The sequence below is a fragment of the Lynx canadensis genome, chromosome B1, assembly GCF_007474595.2.
Source record: "Lynx canadensis isolate LIC74 chromosome B1, mLynCan4.pri.v2, whole genome shotgun sequence".
Taxonomy (NCBI): domain Eukaryota; kingdom Metazoa; phylum Chordata; class Mammalia; order Carnivora; family Felidae; genus Lynx; species Lynx canadensis.
The window spans coordinates 28228590-28250432 of record NC_044306.2 but is presented as its reverse complement, the minus strand read 5'-3'; the positions used below and the strand labels follow the sequence as shown (position 1 = coordinate 28250432).

The window sequence follows — 21843 nt, the reverse complement described above, 5'->3', positions numbered from 1 at the left end:
TGTGTCTCCCTCTCTCTCTGCCCCTCCCCCGTTCATGCTCTGTCTCTCTCTGTCCCAAAAATAAATAAACGTTGAAAAAAAAAAAAATTAAAAAAAAAAAAAAAAAAAAAAATGTTATAAGTGGAAAGATAAACTTCACAGTTTAATATTGGACAAAGATTTACCAATTGTCCTGTAGAAAAGAAAACTGGTGATAATATTAACAATCAAAATTACATTAAGATAAAATTTGAGAGTAATAAGTTATTATAAAGTTAATATTATGAAGTCATAACATATTAATGTACTATATACAACATTAATGTGTACTTTTTTCTTTTTTTTTTTTTGTTATGTTTTCTTTATTTTTGAGAGAGGGACAGAGTGCAAGCAGGGCAGTGGGGCAGAGCCAGAGGGAGAGAGAGAGGGAGACACAGAATCCAAAGCAGGCTCCAGGCTCTGAGCTGTCAGCACAGAGCCTGATGCAGGGCTCAAACTCACAAAACGCGAGATCATGACCTGGGCCGAAGTCAGACACTTAACGAACTAAGCCATCCAGGAGTCCCATTAATGTATACTTTAAATTAGAAAACCTTTTAGGAAAAGAATTTTAAAAACCCAGAAATAGACAAAAAAGGATTATTATGAGAGATTTTTCACTTTATTGGCCTGTGATAGATTTAGTAGATTTAAATAAGGCCATAGAAGAAATGAAAAGATGACAGATAGATAGATAGATAGATGATAGATAGTATTACCCAGAGTAACTTTTGCTTGTCTGGCTTTCTGTGTTATCAATGGCTTTTTGTGTAGAAACATGGAACATTTTCATATGATTTAATCCCTAAGTATTCATTGACTCATAGATTGTTCCTGAATACTCTCAAATGTTCTCCCATGTTTTTATTTTACATTTATCTCCAAAGGCAGCTCTCAAAATCAGCATCTCAAGCACTTTCAAGTGAAATCTTTTGCTTCTGTCAATATTTCATATATTTATTTATTGTATTTAATTCTTATCCACAGTATCTTGTTTTTCTATGCTCACTGTTGTAAGACATAATCCCCGCATTAATGTCTTCCCCTTCGATTACTACTTTGTTGTCATTTGTATCCATTACTTCCATTTTTGATTACTTGGGGCCACTCCAGTTTCCAGTTTCCAATCATTCATAGCATTTGAATATATTTAATGTTTATTTATTTATTTATTTATTTTATTTTTGAGAGAGAGAGAAAGACAGAGTACAAGCAGGGGAGGAGTAGACAGATAGGGAGACATAGAATCTGAAGCAGGCTCCAGGCTCTGAGCTGTCAGCACAGAGCCAGACACAGGGCTCGAACCCACAAACCACGAGATCATGACCTGAGCCCAAGTCAGACACTTAACTGACTGAGCTACCTAGGTTCCCCGAATCGCTCACAGTTTTTAGATCATGACTCAGAGTTTATCTCAACACCGCTTTTTAAATAATTTTATTATTTTTTAATTTATCCATTCTGAGAGAAACAGTGTGCACAAGCAGGTGAGGGCAGAGAGAGGGGGAGAGAGAGAGAATCCCAAGCAGGCTCTGCGCTATCAGCACAGAGCCCAATGTAGGGTTTGAACCCAAGAACCCTAAGATCATGATCTGAGCCAAAACCAAGAGTCAGGTGCTTAACTGACTGAACTACCCAAGGACCCCAATAATTTTATTATTTTTATTTGTTTTTTTAATTTTTTTTTTTTTTAGCGTTTATTTATTTTTGAGACAGAGAGAGACAGAGCATGAACGGGGGAGGGTCACAGAGAGAGGCAGACACAGAATCTGAAACAGGCTCCAGGCTCTGAGCTGTCAGCACAGAGCCCGACGCGGGGCTCGAACCCACCGACCGCGAGATCGTGACCTGAGCCGAAGTCGGATGCTTAACCGACCGAGCCACCCAGGCGCCCCAATTTTATTATTTTTAAAATGAAAAATAATCTATACAAATTTTGACATTTACTCCCTATCTTGCCAGTCAGCATCAGCATTAATAAATGTACCAGTGTGTTTCTTACTCACCGTATTTTTACATCTAAATTTGTTTCAAGGATCATGTGAGAGAACATGCATAAGTGAACTTAGGGTAGATCTACCCTCTGTGTTTCTGAACACACTCTGCTTTGCCTACTCAACAGTCATTATCTCTAGTTAGAAATGCATTTCTTTGATGTTGACCAAACTCCAATTTTGTTCAGATAACTGTATGGAGAGCCCTTGAAATAGGGGGAAAATACATCCCTATTACAGACCTAGGGAATTATTCATAATTAAGCCAGTCATAGTAACCTAGTTTGGGAGAAAAATGAAAAAAGCACAAATGTAAATTAAAAACTCATCGAGATACCATTTCTCACCTATCATAGTGGCACAATTTTAAAAGCTTGACCAGGTACTCTGTTGGAGAAGCTGCAGGGAACGAGCACTCTCATACACTGTGGGAATGTTATGTGGTACAATCTCTGTACAGCAGAAGTTGTCGTTATGTGAGGAAACTACATATGCCTTTGTAACCAGTAACCTTACTTTCAGGAATTTATCCGGATGATAAATCTCCAATAATATAAAAATGCAAATGTATTGTTTGTCATTGCAAAATTTGGGAAATTACCTAAATTCCCATTTAGGCATAGCTGAATAAACTATGTCGCATACACCAGTGGAGGAATATACAGTTGTAAACAATGAACACAATCTTTATGAACCAATGAAGAGTGTTTTCTGTGAAATATTAAATTGAAAAAAGCAGAGTACAAAAGAATACCTAACATATTACCTTTTGGATAAGAAAGAAGGGGATAAGAAAGAAAGAAAGAAAGAAAGAAAGAAAGAAAGAAATACACGCATATTTTTGTATAAAAGAACACTGGAAAAAGCAGAAAACAATGAACCTGGTTACTATAGAGAGAACAGGGTGAAAGGGGGAAGGGAAAGAAGGACATTTTCCCAAATTCACCTTTCTGGATAAATTTTACTTTTGGAAGCTTGTGTAACATTCTACATATCAAAAAGAAAATTAAATCAAGAAGCATGGGAGTAAAACTATAGGCAAGCAGATACAAAATTAATTGTTAAATGAATAATATACCCATACTGAAATAAAGAGTGGAGAGAGACCAAACTAAAGTAACTTGAACACAGCACTTTGGCTGTAAACAATTCTAAAAGGGATTTTATTGAAATCTAAGATGTCACTGACTGTAAGATGGGATTTGATTTCAAATGTGTTACAGTATGAAAAAAAAACAGTATCTTAGAATCAATGGATATGATATAATCTGGGAAAATGCATATTAGATGAATAATCCAGATAACTCAAGAGTATTAGAATAAGCACCAAAAACTTCCTTGGGCGTCAGGGTGAGGGCTCTTCTGAGGTTTATGATAAATAAAAGTAGAGTATATGTATATTAGGGGGATGACGATTATTGTTTGATTGGTACAGAGTTTCTTTTTAGGGGTGATGAAAAAGCTCCGGAGGTGAGAGTGGTGAGAGTTGCCTAATATTGTGAATGTACTTAATGCCATGGAATTGTATGCTTAAAGATGGTTAAAATGGGGGCACCTGACTGGCTCAGTCCATAGAGTATGCAGCTCTTGATCTCAAGGCCTTGAGTTCAAGACCCACAATGGGCAAAGAGCTTAATTTACTTTTTAATTTTTTTTAATAATTTATTGTCAAGTTAGCTAACATACAGTGTATACGATGTGCTCAAAGAGCTTATTTAAAAAAAAACAAAAAACAAAATCAGGGGCACCTGGGTGGCTCAGTCAGTTAAACATTGGACTCTTGATTTTGGCTCAGGTCATGATTTCACAGTTCATGGAATTGAGCCCTGCATTGGGCTCCCCGGGGATAGTGCAGAGCCTGCTGGGAATTCTCTCTCCCTCTTTCTCTGCTCCTCCCCCCACTCACGCACCTGCATACTCTCTTTCTCTCAAAAATAAACATTTTGAAAAACAAACAAACAAGAAACACTCTAAAAATGGTTTAAGTGGTAAATCGTATATTTTACCACAATAGCAAAAATCACAAAAAAAATTATATTGCAAGGAGATCTATAGAAATTATTTGGGTATATGAAATAAACAATAAAGTATTCTTGAAATCTTGGGGCAGACGAGACTCTTTCAACAGATTTAAGCAAATTACTGACAGGATAATGACAGAGTATGACACAGATATTGGAGGCGGTAGGCTCCGGCTACCTAGCTTCATTTCCCGGCTCCAACTGAGTGACCTGGGGCCAGTAACTGATTTTCTCTCCCTCAGGATCCTCATTTGGTTAATTAGAACAGTAATCATAGCACTTACTTCATAGGGTTGTAATGAAGGGAACAAATGAGGTAGTAATTTAAGTACTTAGAGTACTGCCTGAAATAAATACTCTTACCACAACCAAAAAAATGTTTAAATTTTTGTATCCAAGTAACACACTTTGTAAAATATTTGAAATATGTATATCAGACAGTCTATAAATCGGTAATAAGGAAATGAAAAACCCAATAAAATAACGAACACTCAAGGGGCACCTGGGTGGCTCGGTCAGTTAAACTTCTGGCTTTGGCTCTGGTCATGAACTCACAGTCCTTGCAGTTGAGCCTCTCAACGGTTCTGTGCTAACAGCTCACAGCCTGGAGCCTGATTCTGATTCTGCGTCTCCCTCTCTCTGACCCTCCCCTGCTCGTGCTCTGTCCTTCTCTCTCCAAAATAAACATTAAAAAAAAAAATAACAATGAACACCCAATTCACATACACAATCTAAATGTCAAAAAATATGAAAAATTGCTCAACTTCACTAATTGTCAGAAAAAATCAGATTATTTTCCACCTATCATTTAGTCAAAGCATAAAATGAGTAGTATCTGGATGTATCTGCCAGGTTTGTGTTTAGATGTAACAAAACCTCCAAGTGAAGCTTAAACAAATATGAAGCTTGTTTTTAGTTTTTTGTTTTCTCACTCATAATACGTTTGGAAATAGACAGTCCAGAGCTGCTCTTCTGGTTTCTCATTGTCATTAGGAACCCAAGTTCTTTTTATCTTTCTTCTTAGCTACCCCTAACATGTGGTCTTTCATCTCTTGCTTTTTTTCTACTGGCTTCAAAATGGCTGTTCCATCTCCTAAAATGAGTTCCAGGCAAGAGCACTTTGAGTTTACTCCCTTACAAGCTTTCCTGTGCAGCCCCTCTCAGCTACTTCTACTTATATCTCTTGCCAAAATTACACCACATACCCACTCCTAGGTATTTTTTTAAGCAGGGCATTTTTTTTACTCCAAACAGAATTGTACAGTGGATATTAGCTAGACTACAGCAATCTCTGCTATACCAGTGTTAGCTAGTATGAAAACTATGGTATCCAAATCATAATGACAAGAACTGTGATATTTTTATTAATAGTTTATTAATAGCAATGTGTAGTTTTTAAATTTAAATAAGGCATTTCCAATTTGACTTTATGTTTGTAATTTCATCATAATTGATGGAGATTCTGACACAGAATTCCCTGTGTCAATTTCAACAATATCATCTTCACATTCTGATCATCAGGTTTTTTTTAACTAGAAGTAAAGATACTTATTTAATCTTTTGAGAGAATTATGGTGGTTTATAAGAATATTTTTTAGAACAATACAGTGTATAATTTTAAATGTAGCATAAAACTTCCTACAATATTACAAAATATAAATATAAATGATTCATATTAAAACCATTTAAATCAAGAAAATTATCAATATTTATATATTTTAAAAGAACCTAGAGGTGCCTGGGTGGTTAAGCGTCCGACTTCAGCTCAGGCCATGATCTCGTGGTCCGTGAGTTCGAGCTCCGCGGCGGGGTCTGTGCTGACATCTCAGAGCCTGGAGCCTGTTTCAGATTCTGTGTCTCCCTCTCTCTCTGACCCTCCCCCACTCATGCTCTGTGTCTCTCTGTCTCAGAAATAATTAAACATTAAAAAAAAAATTTAAAAAAAAATTAAAAAAAATAAAAGAACCTAGTCAGTTGTGTAAGAACAAATATTACATGTAATATTATTTTTTCAAGTTTGTTTATTTTGAGAGAGAGAGAGGAAGAGACTGAGAATCCCAGGCAGCCTCCATGTTTGGCACAAAGTCAGACACAAGGCTCCGAACCCATGAACCACGAGATCATGACCTGAGCCAAATGCAAGAGTCAGACGCCCAACTGACTGAGCCACCCAGGTGCCCTATATCTAACATGTAATTTTTTTTAACGTTTATTTATTTTTGAGACAGAGTGTGAGAGGAGAAGGGGCAAAGAGAGAGGGAGACACAGAATCTGAAACAGGCTCCAGGCTCTGTGCTGAAGCCCAACTCAGGCCTTAACTCCAGAACTATGAGATCATGACCTAGGCCAAAGTCAGATGTTTAACGGACTGAGCCACCCAGGCACCCTAACATGTAATTTTAAGGCAAAGGATCTGCTGAAGTCAATGATTTTAAAATTCTTTGATCAAAAGGAAAAAGGTAGGAACGCCTGGGTGGCTTAGTTGGTTAACTGAATAACTCCAGCTCAGGTCATCTTCTTGGGGTTCATGAGCTGGAGCCCCACATCGGGCTCTGGGCTGACAGCTCAGAACCTGGAGCCTGCTTCAGATTCTGTGTCTTCCTCTCTCTCTGTTTCTCTCCCCCCTCCCCCAGCCCTCTCTCTCAAAAATGAATAAACATTAAAAAAACTTTTAGGGGCACCTGGGTGGCTCAGTCAGTTGAGCGTCTGACTTGAGCTCAGGTCACAATCTTACAGTTTGTGGATTTCAGCCCTGCATCAGGCTCTGGGCTAAAGGCTCAGAGCCTGGAGCCTGCTTTGGACTCTGTGTCTCCCTCTCTCTCTGTCCCTTGCCCACTCACACTTTGTCTCTCTCTGTCTCAAAAATAAACATTAAAAAATTTTAATAAAAATGAAAATATTAATTAATTAATTTAGGGGCACCTGCGTGGCTCAGTCAGTTAAGCCTCGGACTCCTGATTTCAGCTCGGGTCATGATCTCACAGTTGCTGAGTTTGAACCCTGCATTGCGCTCTGCCCTGTGAGTGCAGAGCCTGCTTGGGATTCTTTCTCTCTCCTCCTCTCTCTGCCCCTCCCCTGCTCTCTCTTTCAAAATAAATAAACTTAAAAATTTTTTTTTAATTTTTCTAAAGGAAAGAGGTTGGCAAATAAAAACAAGAACATTTCTGGTAAACAAATTTAGAACTGGCTTGCAAACTTAAGATTAAATGCAGTTTTACATGGCGAGTAATTAGCAAGGATTAAGCGGTTGATGGTTATTTTCTGCAGGATGAAACACACAACATATACATACATATATACATACATACATATGTGAAGAAGAAAAGTGCAAAGAAAGAAAGATGTTTAAGGATTATGGCTTTTATTTTTAATTAAGATGCCTTTACAACCAAAATACCAAAAACTGATATTGCACTCACCAAGTCTCCTGACTGGTCTGCCAATGTCCAGCCTTCCCAACTCCTGTCAGACTGCTGAGGTCATAGAACAGAAAGTACAGGAATGGCAGCAAGACAGACTTGGGTATTCATTCCTACTCCACCAGTTATTATCTCTGTGACTTGGACGTGTTTTTAAACCCCTACGTGTCTGTTTCTTTATGTGTAAAATGGAGGATAATAGGATTATTGGAGGATTAAATGAGAAGATACAAGTGAAATGCATGGTCTCTAGGAAGGACTCAAAAAAGCATTCGTTTTTCCTTGACAGCATAACTTGACTGAACTTTTCGGAAGCACTCTTTTCACAAACTCTCTTCCCTACCCCCAACTCTAAGAACATTCTCTCACATTAACTCCAAACACTTTTGCTTGCACTTCAAGTACTTGCCTCCCCAAACACTATCCATGGTTCCCATTTCTCCTCTGGGTATGTTTTTCTATGCTCAATCCATTTTCTCTAGGAACTTTGAAAATAACCACTCACATTTGCAATCTGAGCTTTCCAGGTTTGGCTGAAACTCAGCCTCCTTTAAGCCTTTATACATAATAGACTAACGTCCTCAGATACTGCAACATCTACTGCAATCATACACGTGTCCCTTCTCTTCAGTATTGTTTCATCACCTTTTCTTCTTTAATGGGTCTAGTACTATTTACAAGTCACTTGAGATCAAGATTTCCTCCAGCCTGATTTCCCATCATATGACCTATTTCTGTTGAAAGAAGTAGCTTTCCAGACCACATTTCACACATGTGTTCTCTACCAAAAATAATAATAACAATTATATATGTATGTATATATATGTATGTACATATATATGTATATATATGTATGTATATGTATATACATATGTGTGCATAATTATGTATGTGTATATATATATATATATATATATATATATATATATCTGTAATTTTTTTCCTCTTCTCCAGGCAACTTCAAGGTTTTGCTTGGGGAGAAGTTTCAAACTTCAGTTCATATACCACCTTCCCTTATTAAAAAAATTTTTTTTAAGTTTATTTATTTATTCTGAAGGAGAGAGAGAGCATGAGTAGGGGAGGGACAGGTAGGGAGAGAGAGAATCCTGAGCAGGCCCCATGCTGTCAGCGCAGAGCCCAACATAGGGCTCGAATTCACCAATCTGTGAGATCATGACCTGAGCCGAGATCACGAGTCAGACGTTTAACCGACTGAACCACCCAGGTGCCCCCAAATGCCACCTTCCAAAAGCTTTCTGTAACTGTTGCCCAGGAGGGAAAAGACAACTAACATGTTAACCCCTTACTGTACTATTGGATAGGCACTTGTAAATGTTTCTTCACAACCTGAAAAGGTAGACCTTACTGAGCCCTTTTAACAAATGAGGAATCTGAGGCTGGGGGAAACTGGATGCAAGAACACACCTATGAAGTTGGCAAAGCCAAGATAGGAAACTTGCCTTCTTCTTTTACTTGGGTTGAGTTGGCAGTAGTATGTGCCTTCTATATAGTCAGTATGGCTGTTTAGCACCTGCTGTACGAGGGATCTAGCAGTTAACAGTTGTTCAAAAAATATATGTTGAATGTACAAATCACTAGAACTCAGGAAACACTGCAGTAAATGCAGTAAAGAATGCTGGAGCTGGAAGGGACACAGATTGTTGTCATACAGAAAATTCATGAAAGGGAGGCTTCAAGATATTAGGGTCCACAGCTACTTAGTTGCAGAGATAAGACTAGAAAGAATTCATTTATACACCCAATAAATATTGAATGCTTGCTATGGGAGAGTGCTAGACTCTGGGGAGACTGCAGCTGAGGAAAGGCACAGGTTTCCCAATTCCTCTCCAGAGCGCTGAAACAGCCCTGCCGGAGACTAAGGTGGGTCTAAATTCCCAGAGAAAAGGATGTGAAGGGAGAACCGGAAGAGATTGGTCCGGACCCCAAGTGAGTAAGGAGAAGGGTAAAAGAGGAGCCACCCTTGACCCCCACGGGCCGTTTGTCCTCCAAGCCACAAGGGGGCGCTGCAACCCTCCGCGTCCCTAGCCCCACCGGCGCCGCCAGCTCGCCTGTTCCCGGCGGAAATGCCCAGGCGATGACGGAAACCCAGAGGGAGGGGAGAGAAAGAGCGAGAGAGGGGGCGAAAGAGCCGGGAGAAGCGGGCGGGCGGGTGAGGCGGCGGGTGGTTAGCCTCTGTAGGGTGTTGCGCCGAAGACCCGCGCCTCACTCCCCCCTAAACTTCCCTCGCCCTCCACCGACTCGCGGGGCGCGCAGCCGGGCGGGCGAGGGTCTCGAGGCCCTGCTCCCGGAGCCGCCCGCTGGCCTTGGGCGGGGCGAGGGGCCCGCAGCCACCCTCCCCGGCTCCCTCCTCTCCCGCTGGGAGCTGGCGGCGGCGTCGGCAGCGAGAGAGGGGAGCGGCGCCCGGGGTAGGGGTGGGTAGGGGCGGGGAGGGGGGAGGGAGGCGGCAGGGAAGGGGGATCGGGCCGCCATGGACGACAAGGCGTTCACCAAGGAGCTCGACCAGTGGGTCGAGCAGCTGAACGAATGTAAACAGCTTAACGAGAACCAAGTGCGGACGCTGTGCGAAAAGGTAAGAGAAAAAAGAAGAAATGTGGGAGCGTTTGTCTGGGTGGGGGCGGCCCCTCCCCTCCCGGGCCTGTCCGCCCTGTGCCCCGCGTAGCCGGTCCGGGTCCCCGTCGGGCTGCGTCTCCCGGCTGGGACGTCCACCCGGGCGGCGGGACGGGCCATTCCATGACCTAGCTTCAGGGGGCCTCCCCGGGCTCCACCTCTCCTCTGGGCCCACCCTAGGGCCCCATCCGGAAGCTCACTTCGCTGGCCTAAGGAGTCCGGTGGAGATGGGCGGGGAAACGTGGCATCAGGAATCCACGCCCTAGATTTTATTGGGGTCACCGCCGCTCTTCTGGGGATTACTGACCCTAACGTTTCACGTGGGGACTGGCGATCTCGGCGCTTTAGAATGCAGGCAAATTAATGCAATCTCATTTGAAAATGCACGGAAAGTTAACCTGGATGTTATTACTATTAATGAACTTTTTAGTAGACGTAGGAATTTTCTCAGGTGAATCAGGGCCTTCAAAAAAATCACTAACCTGGGATGTGTCACGCGTTTGTTTGTGGAGGGATGGCTGTAATGGCGGGCTGATGTTTTAAATAGAGGTTGACTGTGGTTGAAACAGATGGTGACTGGTCTTCGAACTGAGTGGCCTTGGAAGCAAAATGTTTATTGTCAAAAACAAGACAGCATGTCTTAAGTTTGGCAACGGTGATTACTTGAAATGATAAATGGGAACGTGTTTTGGTGCACAATAACCCTTTTCAAAAAGTTATTTCCGTTTCTATTCTATCTAAAGTATTTGGGTTTGTTTTTTGTTTTGTTTTCCCCCTATCCCAAAGAATAATAAAATATGCAGGTGGTTAACTGCTGACAGTTGTTCTTGATTGAGTGATCTTGGGCAACTTTCAGAATTCTGTATCCATTGTTTTCTTAACCACTGGGATCATTTCGCACTCTCCATTTTAAAGTCTGGGATTTTTCTTACTCAGTTTTTATAGTCGAGACTAAATTTTCACACGTTTTTATGTAGAAAAAGTCCTATAGGAAAGAGTAACAAAGTTATTTATTCTTAACTGCTGTGGGGTTTGTATTTTTAAGGCATAATCTGTAAGAGTTGTTTGATCATTTTGTTTGGAAATCAGGACGCCTCAGAAATGCATTGAAGAAGAAAATAATAGGGCACTCTTAAAATTATGCAACTTACGGATGGAGGAGTAATAGCTAATAATCTAGAACAGTGTTTTTAACAAGTAAGGTTGCCAAGGACTGTTATGTATTAAATAATTATAACTCTTAACACGGGAGAATTTCTGTAAATAGAACTGCCAACCCAGTGGTGTTTTTTTTTTTCTTTCTGAAACAAACATTACTTATAGCTTCAAGTCGACATTGTTTTCTTATTTGATAATCTATAATTTCATGAGTCTTAAAATTTCCATTTTAAATTGCTCTCTCAAGGCCTAGTGTCAACCTTCAATTTTGAAATACCTAGTTTTGAAATTAGTTGAGTCGGTTAACCCTGCTGTGAGTATTAGATTCAGACTTGAAGTTGTGAACAGAGTTGGTGTTGAATCAGTTTTTCCCTTTGACTAAAATAATTTTAAGATACGTTTATAGAGAAGAGTATTGTACCACTTCCCAAGCACACTTAAGTCACTTTATTTTATTTTATCATTTAAGTAATTTCTACATGCAACGTGGGGCTCCAACTCACCACCCCGAGATCAAGAGCCACAGGCTCCCCCTGAGCCAGCCAGGCACCCCTCAATCACGCTTCAGTCTTAATCATCTGAGGAAGTTTTCTGTATTTGTTAAGAGAGATTATTTGTACTTCAGCACTTAAATAAATTGGACTACAGATCTCTAGGACCTTATAGGTATATTTAAGCTTATAAATTCCTCACTCTTTTTAATTTTTTTTTATTTTGAGAGATAGCACATGGGCAAGAGGGGGAGGGCTGGGAGAGAGGGAGACAGAGAAACCCAAGCAGGCTCCATGCTGTCGTCACGAGCCCAGTGTGGGGCTCAATCCCATGAACCATGAGATCGTGATCTGACCCGAAATTAAAAGTCAGATGCTTAACTGACTGAGCCACCTAGCTACCCCACTACTTAAAAAAAAAAAAAAAAAAAAAAAAAAAAAAAAAGCTCATATCCACTAAACGTGAATTTTTAAGTGAAAATAACCCAGCCTTTTATCTGTGGCCTCTACCCCTTAGGTGGAATTGCCAATGGACTGGAGAAGTGTAATATAGTATTTCTTTCTCACCACCCTTTTGAGCAATGCTTAGTTTTACAACCCTCTCATGGCCACTGTGGTATTTCTTGGTGGCATATGTATTCTGTCTTCTAACCTTAGTCTTTGGTTTCCACTTTATATCTCTACCCCTAACATTCTTTTTCCTGACAGGTGTGCTATTTACTTACAATGAACTCTGGTAGTCAGCATATCTGAGTTTAAACCCAGTCTCATTGCACCTCTAATTCCTTTTTTGTAAGACAAGAGTAACATTAAAATACTACCCGGATAGGGGCGCCTTGGGTGGCTCAGTTGGTTGAGCGTCCGACTTCAGCTCAGGTCATGATCTCACGGTTTGTGGGTTTTAGCCCCGCGTTGGGCTCTGTGCTGACAGCTCAGAGCCTGGAGCCTGCTTCAGATTCATTCTCTCTCTCTCTCTCTTTGACCCTCCCCTGCTTGCGTGTGCTCTCTCTCTCTCTCTCTCTCTCTCTCTCTCAAAAATAAATAATAAACATTAAAAAAATTTTTCTAAAGATACCACAGATAAAGTACTGACAAGCAAGAAGCCCTCAGTGAGTGAATCTTAGAAAAAGCCAAGTAAAAATAGCCATTTTATCTTGTTTTATTTTTTATTTATTTTTTTAATGTTTATTTTTGAGAGAGCACACAGAGAGGGAGACAGAGAATCCGAAGCAGGCTCCCAACCAGGGCTTGAACTCACTAACTGTGAGATAGATGGTGACCTAAGTCGAAGTCAGAAGCTTAACTGACTGAGCCACCCAGGTGCCCCCGTTTTACCGCGTTTTAAATCTGTCATCTCATTTTCTTTTGGGAAAAGATGCAAATTAAATAGCTGTGTTGATGTGACTGTGTTGATGTGAGGTTTTATGTGTAGTGGTTGTATAACCCTGAAAAATATAGTTTCTGTATTTCATGTAGTCTCTGTTATCTGAAGCACAAAGTACTAGAATTAGTAACAATTTTGTGAAGTGACTTTAAACTCCTTGCCTGGTCTACTTAGTACTTCCTCTACCTGTCCAGGTCAAGAATGGCAGGCATAAAGAAGGAATATAAAAGAAAAATAAAATGTTAAACCTAGTTATACAGACCATCTTTTGGTTCAATTCTTTGTGACTACATGGTTTTTTGTTTTTTGTTTTTTAATAGGAATCTTTTGGAGTCTAATGAAAATACTCTATAGGACATTGCTTTATATAGTGGTGATTTTTTTCCCTCAAAATTAAATTCCTGTTCTAATGCAGGTTGCCTAAACACTGAAGGAGTCAGCTGAAATTGAAACCAAAGTGGGACTGGTAAAAGCCCTATTTTGAGAGAATGGCAAAAGTAAGATCCATCTATCCAAAAGTAAGGCCATCCAGTGCCAAATGGGGAAGAACTACAAAAAATGTGGTCTGGCCTTCCAGGTTCATTTTTGTATAGAAAGAAAATTATTTGCATAAAATAGTAAGGTACATCTTCTGAGAGGACTAGCTCTTAAATTAACAGTCCATCTTTTGAAGCTAATTGCAAATTTGACTAATGTGCATAGAGAATCAGTTTCTGTGATTCATTTCTGCAACAGCAGTGTGTACAGTAATTTTAAAAGATAGTATGCCTGGAGAGCCAGTCTGGCGCTGTTCAGGACATTGTGTGACTAGAACTATATTTAATTCTTGGTAGCATCTCAGGAAGAGAAACTTTTTAGGCTCTTTCACCCAGTAAGCTTTATTTTATACTGAAGAACCCGGGCAATGATACTGTAAGTAGGTAAGGAGATTTAGCTGTGTGCTAGCAGATCTTTATTCTGATGATTACAAAGTGCCTACTTAGAAAAATTTTGAGGCTTGGGGCACCTGGGTGGCTCAGTAGGTTAAATTTCGGACTCTTGGTTTTGGCTCAGGTCATGATCTCACCATTTGTGAAATCGAGCCCCACAGAGAACAGGCTCTGTACTGAGAGCAGGGAGCCTCCTTGAAATTCTCTCTCTCCCTCTCTGCCCCTCCCTCTCTCAAAATAAATAAGCTTTTTTTTTTTTTTTTGAGGTTTGTGTAGGAGTGTAAATATGTAAATCTTATGTTAAACTAATGGATATGTTTCTGGGTTGTGGCCTCAGCCTTGAAATAAACAGAAATATCATTAGGATATTACTTACCTCATTAATGTGAAATAGTGTGCTTAAATTCCTGAATGCTTAAAACCATCTTAATGAAGATTAGAGTCTCATAAAAATGAATGATTTTTGTGAGCAAGAAAAATTTCTTGGATTACTTTTTTCTTTGATAGGTTGTAGCTAAAAAATAGTGGTCTTAGTGGTCTTAATCAGAAAGCCTAACTGGTGCTTCATTTTAACTTCTCTTAAGCTCTGGTGGTCCATTTGATAGAGTCTAAAATACAGTGATGTAGAAAGTAGCTCCTTCCCTTCTAACTGTAACACAGAATGACCTCATTACAGTGGACTATGAGGTTAAAACCCAATTTTGCTGACCGAACCAGTCATTTTCCATGCTTATCTAAGCCAGCCTCTCATAGCAGGCAGGTAAAGAAACTAAACCAAACTAGACTAGCACGAAATGCTAATGATTAGAAAGCAGACTTTTTAAAATCAGTTCATTTCTCAACTCTATATGATGTGTAAAATCATCTCTGTAGGTAGATAAAATGAAGATGTCTACATTACATATTTTTTTCGCATGGAATAGTTTTCTTTGTAGTAGGTGCCTTTTATTCTAATGTGAAGAGCCTGTATGAATTTTTTCTTCACAGTCTTTTCTTCAGGATAAATACTATGAGGGACTTGCTGAATGAAGTCCTTCTTTGGTAAAAGGAAACCAAATACCAGAAGTTGAAGATAAAATTAATGCCAAAACAATTGCTGTGTTTTAAAGTGTATCTGTTTTCTGAACTTAGTTGTTCTAAGAATGGCATTAAAATCATAGATGTAATCTATTGCGTGTAAGAATTTGAGTCTACTTTAAATAGGAATTTTGTTTTGAAGTGATTCCTTTATACTGATTCTTCTTGATGTAAACATAGTTAAATGTGATGCTAATCTTGCTTCTTTAAAATAACTTATATAAAGAAATATTTTCTTCCAGACTATTCCTTTACTAATGATTAAATCTTGTCTATGCTTCTTGTATCTTTTCAAGTCTAAATTTCTTTAATGACCATATTAATCTAGGGAATGAGGTCAGTTTGTTACAGATTTGGTTTCTTTTCTAGGGAATGGTGGGGAGCTCAAGCCTAGACTTGGTTTGCTGTCTCTTATAGTCTGGGACAGTTGATTATGCCTTGCAAACTGCCCTTTTTTGAGCAAGAGTTAAATGATAATCTTGAGGTACAGTCTAAGATAAGTGACTTGCACTACAATGGCATTGTGATATAGCACAATGAAAGCATGCAAAGTTCCATTGAAGATCTGTTAAATAATATTTTATACAAAGGCGGTCATTTTATTTTGGGAATAGGATGGGAAGGTGAGATCGTACCCTCACCTCTTCCATCTTATATGAAATATTTTTTGAAGTGACTTTTTAGCATGTAATTTTTTTAATGTGCCAAAGTAATATGTAGCCTATTCTTTAATTTTTCTCTTTTCATTTCTAGAGAGGAAAATACTTACAAAGTGTCTTCTACTTTTGAAAGATTTCCCACACGACCCAGATAAGGAGCAGAGTTGGCTCTGCAGTCTTGCCTTTGCTTTAGTAGCAATAGAGACACTTCTTCGAGAAATGAGAAAGAAAAGAAAAGAATGGTCGAATAAATGCTGGCATTGTATTTTTTATACCATAGATTCAGCAAATTTTAGTTGCACTCCTGTGTGCCAGACGCTGTTCAAAGTGCTGGAGATTCAGCTGTGAACAGAAGAGGAGACTGATGATAAACAGATTTAATAGAATGCCAGACGGTGATTCTTGGTAGGAAGAAAAGCAGAGGATAGAAGAGAGTGATGGACTTGAGCTTAGGAGGCTCTTTGAACAGACTAGTCAGAGAAAGCCTAGCAAATTATTCATTAGATGATTTACTTTTGTGATCTGAAAGTGTGTTGCAGGAGTTAGAGGGCACATTCCCAAGACTACCCTCGTTTTTGACACCAGTTACACGTCCTGTGGGTTCCACAGCCACTCTCTCGGGTTCAGTAATTCACAGGAAGGCCTCGCAGAATGTACTCGTGATTGCAGGGAAAGAGTACAGATTAAAATCAGCCAAGGGAAGAGACACACAGGGCAGAGTTCAGGAGGGCCTGATGTCTTGTCTCCAGAGGCAGAACTGGCACCAGGTCACCCAAAGCCCTCATTGTGAATCACCTTGTTAGACCGTCCAGTGGTCACAGCCCCCAGGCAAAGACACTCTCATGAAGCAGGACATTCTGGGGCTTAACAGTCACTTCTCAGTAGTCAAGAGCAGATGCCAGGCCTCTCTTTGGGGAAGGTTCTTAACATATACAGATTTTTACTTCGTAACAAATTTTAGGTGACAAGAACTTGTAATAAATAATTAGGGGGAAAATAATGCCAAAATACATGAAGAAAACATGGGTAGATTTATCAGAATCTTAGAGTGTGTAGGATATGAGGTATTTTCCTACAAATTGAGTTGGTATGTTCTTTGTTGTAATTTCATAACATTTTCTTTTCTGGATTCTGTAAACTGAAAATGCAGAATGTTGACCATTTAATGTTTAAAATATTCTTTCCCTATTCTTGTAATTTTTACTGGACATTTTAGCGTTTTTGTGTAGTCAGATGGTTCAGCTTTTCCTTAAACTTTGTACATAAGAAACACTCGGAAAAGAAAAAAATTCAGATTCCTTAATTCCATCCCAGAAACTGATTATGTTTTGGCATGTCCAAAAATCTGCATTTAAAAAAAATATGTATTTTTTTAAATTTATTTATTTTGGGAGAAGGGGGTGAGGCTCAGAGGATCCAAAGCAGGCTCCAGACAGCAGACAGCCCCATGTGGGGCTCAAACCCACAAACCATGAGATCATGACCTGAGCCAAAGTGGGATGTTTAACTGACTGAACCACCCAGGTGTCCCTGCATTTTTTAAAAATGTTTATTTTTGAGAGATCGAGTGAGTGGGGGAAGGGCAGAGAGAGGGGGAGAGAGAATCCAAAGCAGCCTCCACACTGTCAGCACAGAGCCTGACGTGGGGCTCAGACTCACAGACTGAGATCATGACATGAGCTCAAATCAAGAGTCAGATGCTTAACCAGTTGAGCCACCCAAGCGCCTCTACCTTAAGTTTGGATCAGCTACCAACATTTTTTCCTTTGTGTTTTCCATGTTGCAAGATGTCTCTGAGAGCTTCTTTACTGAGATTTTTGCCAGCATCACTTCCTCTGGGATATATTCATTCTCATCACAACCACTTTCTTCATATATGTCAATAAGTTTCCTTATTTATTTATGTCACTATTTATTTTCTAGCTGCGTATTTAGAGCCTCTCCAGCAGCAGCAGTATCCATATCTCATAGACAGCCATTTCTTTGATATATTTTTTATTTGAATTTCATTTTGAGTTTTACCACTTTTCATTTCTTTGCTGCAGTTTCATCATTGTTGACCAAATCCCTCTTTTTGAGTATCCATTTTTGTAAAATGTCACATGAGTTTATTGCTAGACGATAAGGAGGCAACATAGCTGTACATTTTGCTCTCTGGGTGTAAACCTAATAACAAATGTGCTATGACCCATCCCTAAAAGTTTTGAAAGAAGTGATGTGATTGTTATTGATCGTGATGCTGCACCTCTTGCTTATATAGTAACTTGTATACCAGCAGCAAAAAATAATAAAGTTTATTTATTTTGAGAGAGAGGGAGAGAGCACATGAGCAGGGGAGGGTCAGAGAGAGAGAAAGTCCCAAGTCCCACACTGTCAGCAAAGAGCCCAAAACAGAGCTTGAACCCACATACCATGACATCATGACCGAAATCAACTTGGACGCTTAACTGACTGAGCCACCCAGGCACCCTGCAAAAAAAAATTTTTTTTTTTTAAGTAGGCTTCACACCCAGTGCAGAGCCCAGCATGAGGCTTGAACTCACGACCCTGAAATCAAGAGTTGGCTGCTTAACCGACTAAGCCACCCAGGTGCCCTAGCAGCAGAATTTTTAATTACAGTAAATATACTGTGGTAACTTAAATTTGAACCTTGTTATTGGGGGCCTAATTTAACTAAACCATGCTGACTGAAATTCATGCATATAGGAACTAATACAAAGTGAGAATTGCCTGTATTAAAGAGAAATTATTGGGGTAGGATTCATATCCACTAAATAATTTTTTTCTAACCCCATTGGGCTACAGCAGTATTTGATACATTTTCGTCACCCCAAAAAAGAAACTCTGTGCCCATTAGCAGTTACTCCCCATTTCACCCTTCCCCCATCCCTTGGCAGCCACTAATTTACTTTCTCTATAGGTTGTCTCTATAAAATGTCTCTATTCTAGATATTTTATATAAATGAAATCATGCAATATGTAGTCTTTTGTGTCTGGCTTTTTTCAGTTAGCATAAAATTTTCAAGATTCTTCCATGTTGTAGCACATATCAGTACTTCATTCCTTTTATTGGCTGAATAAATTTGTATCATATGGATATAGCTCCCTGGTTGTTTTTATAATTAAGTTCGTGCCATCTGGATTTTTTTTTTGAAGTTTAAAATTTTATTTTTCAGATTTAAAAAGGACTTTTTAAAAATTTTAACACAGAAATGTAGGGAAAAGAACACAAATGCTCTTCACTGTTGCACCCACCTTCCCCAACCACTGCCTTCCTACCTCAAAGACAAACATAGTTTTCCAGACCTTGTTCTTGAGAGGCAAAAAACATCTGTTGGGGAGGGGAGTGTTTTTGGTATAATGTTATTATTAAAATGGGATCATAGATATAACATCGTAAAACTTTTTTTACTGAACAATATATCATGACCTATACGCATATACATAACTCATTCTTTTTATTTCAACAGAGTATATGACTTATTTTTATATGTGTTTCCAGGCTTGAAATTGCTTGGCAAACAGACAGATTGACTGTTGCTGAGCTGAAAGGAAAAGTTCATTTCCTTGTATTTAAAAAAAAGTCAGCTGTCATTTATCATTTATGGAAGAAGCTTGTAACTATATGGCTAAAGTCAAAAACACAAGAAATAGCAAGTGTTGGTGAGGATGTGGAGAAAAAGGAACCCTTGTGCACTCTTGGTGAGAAGGTAAATTGATGCAACCACTGTGGAAAACAGTATGAAGTTTCCTCAAAAAATTAAAAATAGAATGATCATATGATCCAGTAATTCCACTATTGAATATTTATCCAACGAAAACAGAAACACTAATTCAAAAAGATATATGCACCCCTATATTTATTGCAGCATCATTTATAATAGCCAAAACATGGAAGCAGCTGAAGTATCCCATCAATAGATGAATGGATAAAGAAGATGTATGGTATATATGCAATGCAATATTACCCAGCCATAAAAAAGAATGAAATCTTGCCATTTGCAACAATATGAATGGACCTAGAGGGTATAATGCTAAGTGAAATAAGAGAAAAACAAATACCATATGATTTCACTCGTATGTGGAATTTAAGAAACAACAACCAAAAGAGACAAAAACAGACTCTTAAATACAGATAACAGATGGGTGCCTGGGTGACTCAGTTAAGTGTCCGACCGGCTTAAGGTCACGATCTCACAGTTTGTGGGTTTGAGCCCCACATCGGGCTCTGTGCTGACAGCTCAGAGCCTGGAGCCCGGTTCAGATTCTGTGTCCTCCTTTCTGTCTGCTCTTCCCCCACTTGTGCTCTGTCTCTCAAAAATAAACCATAAAAAAAGATTTTTTTTTTTTTTTTTAAAAAGTGATAATTACCAGAGGGATGGATGGGGTAAGGGCATGGGTGAAATAGATAAAGGGGACTAAGAGTACCTTGAACATTGAGAGATGTGTAGAATTGTTGAATCATTCTATTGTACCCCTGAAACTAATATAGTACTGTATGTACTAATATAGTACTATATGTTTGAATAAAAAATAGGTCAGATGTCATTTATGGAAGAATCTTGGAACTATAGGAGGACAGGCACCCTGCTTATATTAACTTAGGTCTGTAGGATTTTTAACTTCATTTAATCTCATCTCTTTCATAGATCAGTCTGTTCTGTAGCCTTAAGATGAATTTACCTATGTTTTAGAGCAAATTATTTATGTGTAAATAGAGGGGAAAGAAAATTTGCATACTGACTCTGCCAAAACCAAATACAGTAGCTTTTCATTAATATGGGTCTGGTGATGGGCACCAGCACAAAAACAGAAATAGAATTTCACCTGTTGGGCAGGGGAGATTTTAGTACATTTACATACTATGCATTCCTAAAACATGGGTAGGAGGGAAAATATTTTTTTCCTCCTATTTTATATAAACATCATTCCCAAATTTTTGTTTTCTCAGTTCTCTTCCTAAGATAGATTTGGTTCATAGCAGCAAGAAAGAACATGTCTTAAATGGGTGAGAAAGGAAACCAGTTTAAATGGATGGGTATACAGCATTCCATGCAGCAGTAACAGCTTCCTGCCAAGTGGCATTTACCATCCCCACAGTCCTTCACTTTACAGGTTTAAACTTGGTCTTATCTGTGTCCTAGAGATATTAAAGTTTGGGTGTTAAATCATATTAAAAATCACTCGTGGGGGGGGGGGGGTTGGCGCCTGGGTGGCTCATTTGGTTAAGCATCTTTATTAAGACTCTTTATTTTGGCTCAGGTCATGGTCTCACAGGTTCGTGGCTTCAAGCCCTGCATTGGGTTCTGCGCTCAGGCAGTGTGGAGCCTGCTGGAGATTCTGTCTGTCTGCCTGTCTCTCTCTGCCCCTCCCCTGCTTGCGCGTGCTCTTTCTTTCAAAATAAATAAACTTAAAAAAAAATCATGAGAATTACATATGCAATCACAGGTGTATAAAAAGAGTCGACATAGCAGTCCTGAGACCACTATCTGTAGAAAGGCCTCATTTCAGGGTTGCCCTTGTATGGAGTCTGGGAACTTGAATTTAGGAAGGGTTGCCACCATCCCATTACGAATGGCTCACCTGTGCCTAAACTTTGTATGCAAACAGTATGATTTATGCTGAGCACGTGCTTTCCTCACTTTGGTATATGCTTGGCAAGAGGGTGCCTGTGTGACCAACTCCCAATTACGGATCTTGAGCACGGAGTCTAATGAGCTTCTCTGGTAGACAGCATTTCACACTTCTTGTCACAGCTCATTGCTGCAGGCATTCAGTGTACTCTGAGACTCCCCTGGGAGAGGACTCTTGGAAGCTTGTGCCTGATTTACTCAGGACTTTGCCCCCATGTGCCTTTTCCCTTCCCTGAGTTCACTTCGTATCCTTATGTTGTAATAAAATCTAGCCATAAGTGTGACTATATAATTGAGTTCTGTTGGTCTTCTTTGTGAACCTGTGAACCACCAGGAAACCTGGGGATGGTTTGGGGGGGCCCTGACACACAAAGGTTTTTACATGGAGAATTTTAAATATCAGGTGAACTGTATACTTCTGCCAGTCCAGCA

At 39.4% G+C, this 21843-nt stretch overlaps 1 protein-coding gene across 1 annotated transcript in view; it reads left to right on the top strand.

The window, feature by feature from the left end:
- Window positions 1-9863: 9863 nt before the first annotated feature.
- PPP2CB (protein phosphatase 2 catalytic subunit beta) overlaps window positions 9864-21843 on the top strand; it is a 34940-nt gene continuing 22960 nt past the window's right edge. The window contains exon 1 of the mRNA XM_030312303.1: window positions 9864-10042. Within this exon, the coding sequence (XP_030168163.1) occupies window positions 9941-10042 (102 nt within the window). The 5' untranslated portion in view covers window positions 9864-9940. The remainder of the gene's footprint in view (window positions 10043-21843) is intronic.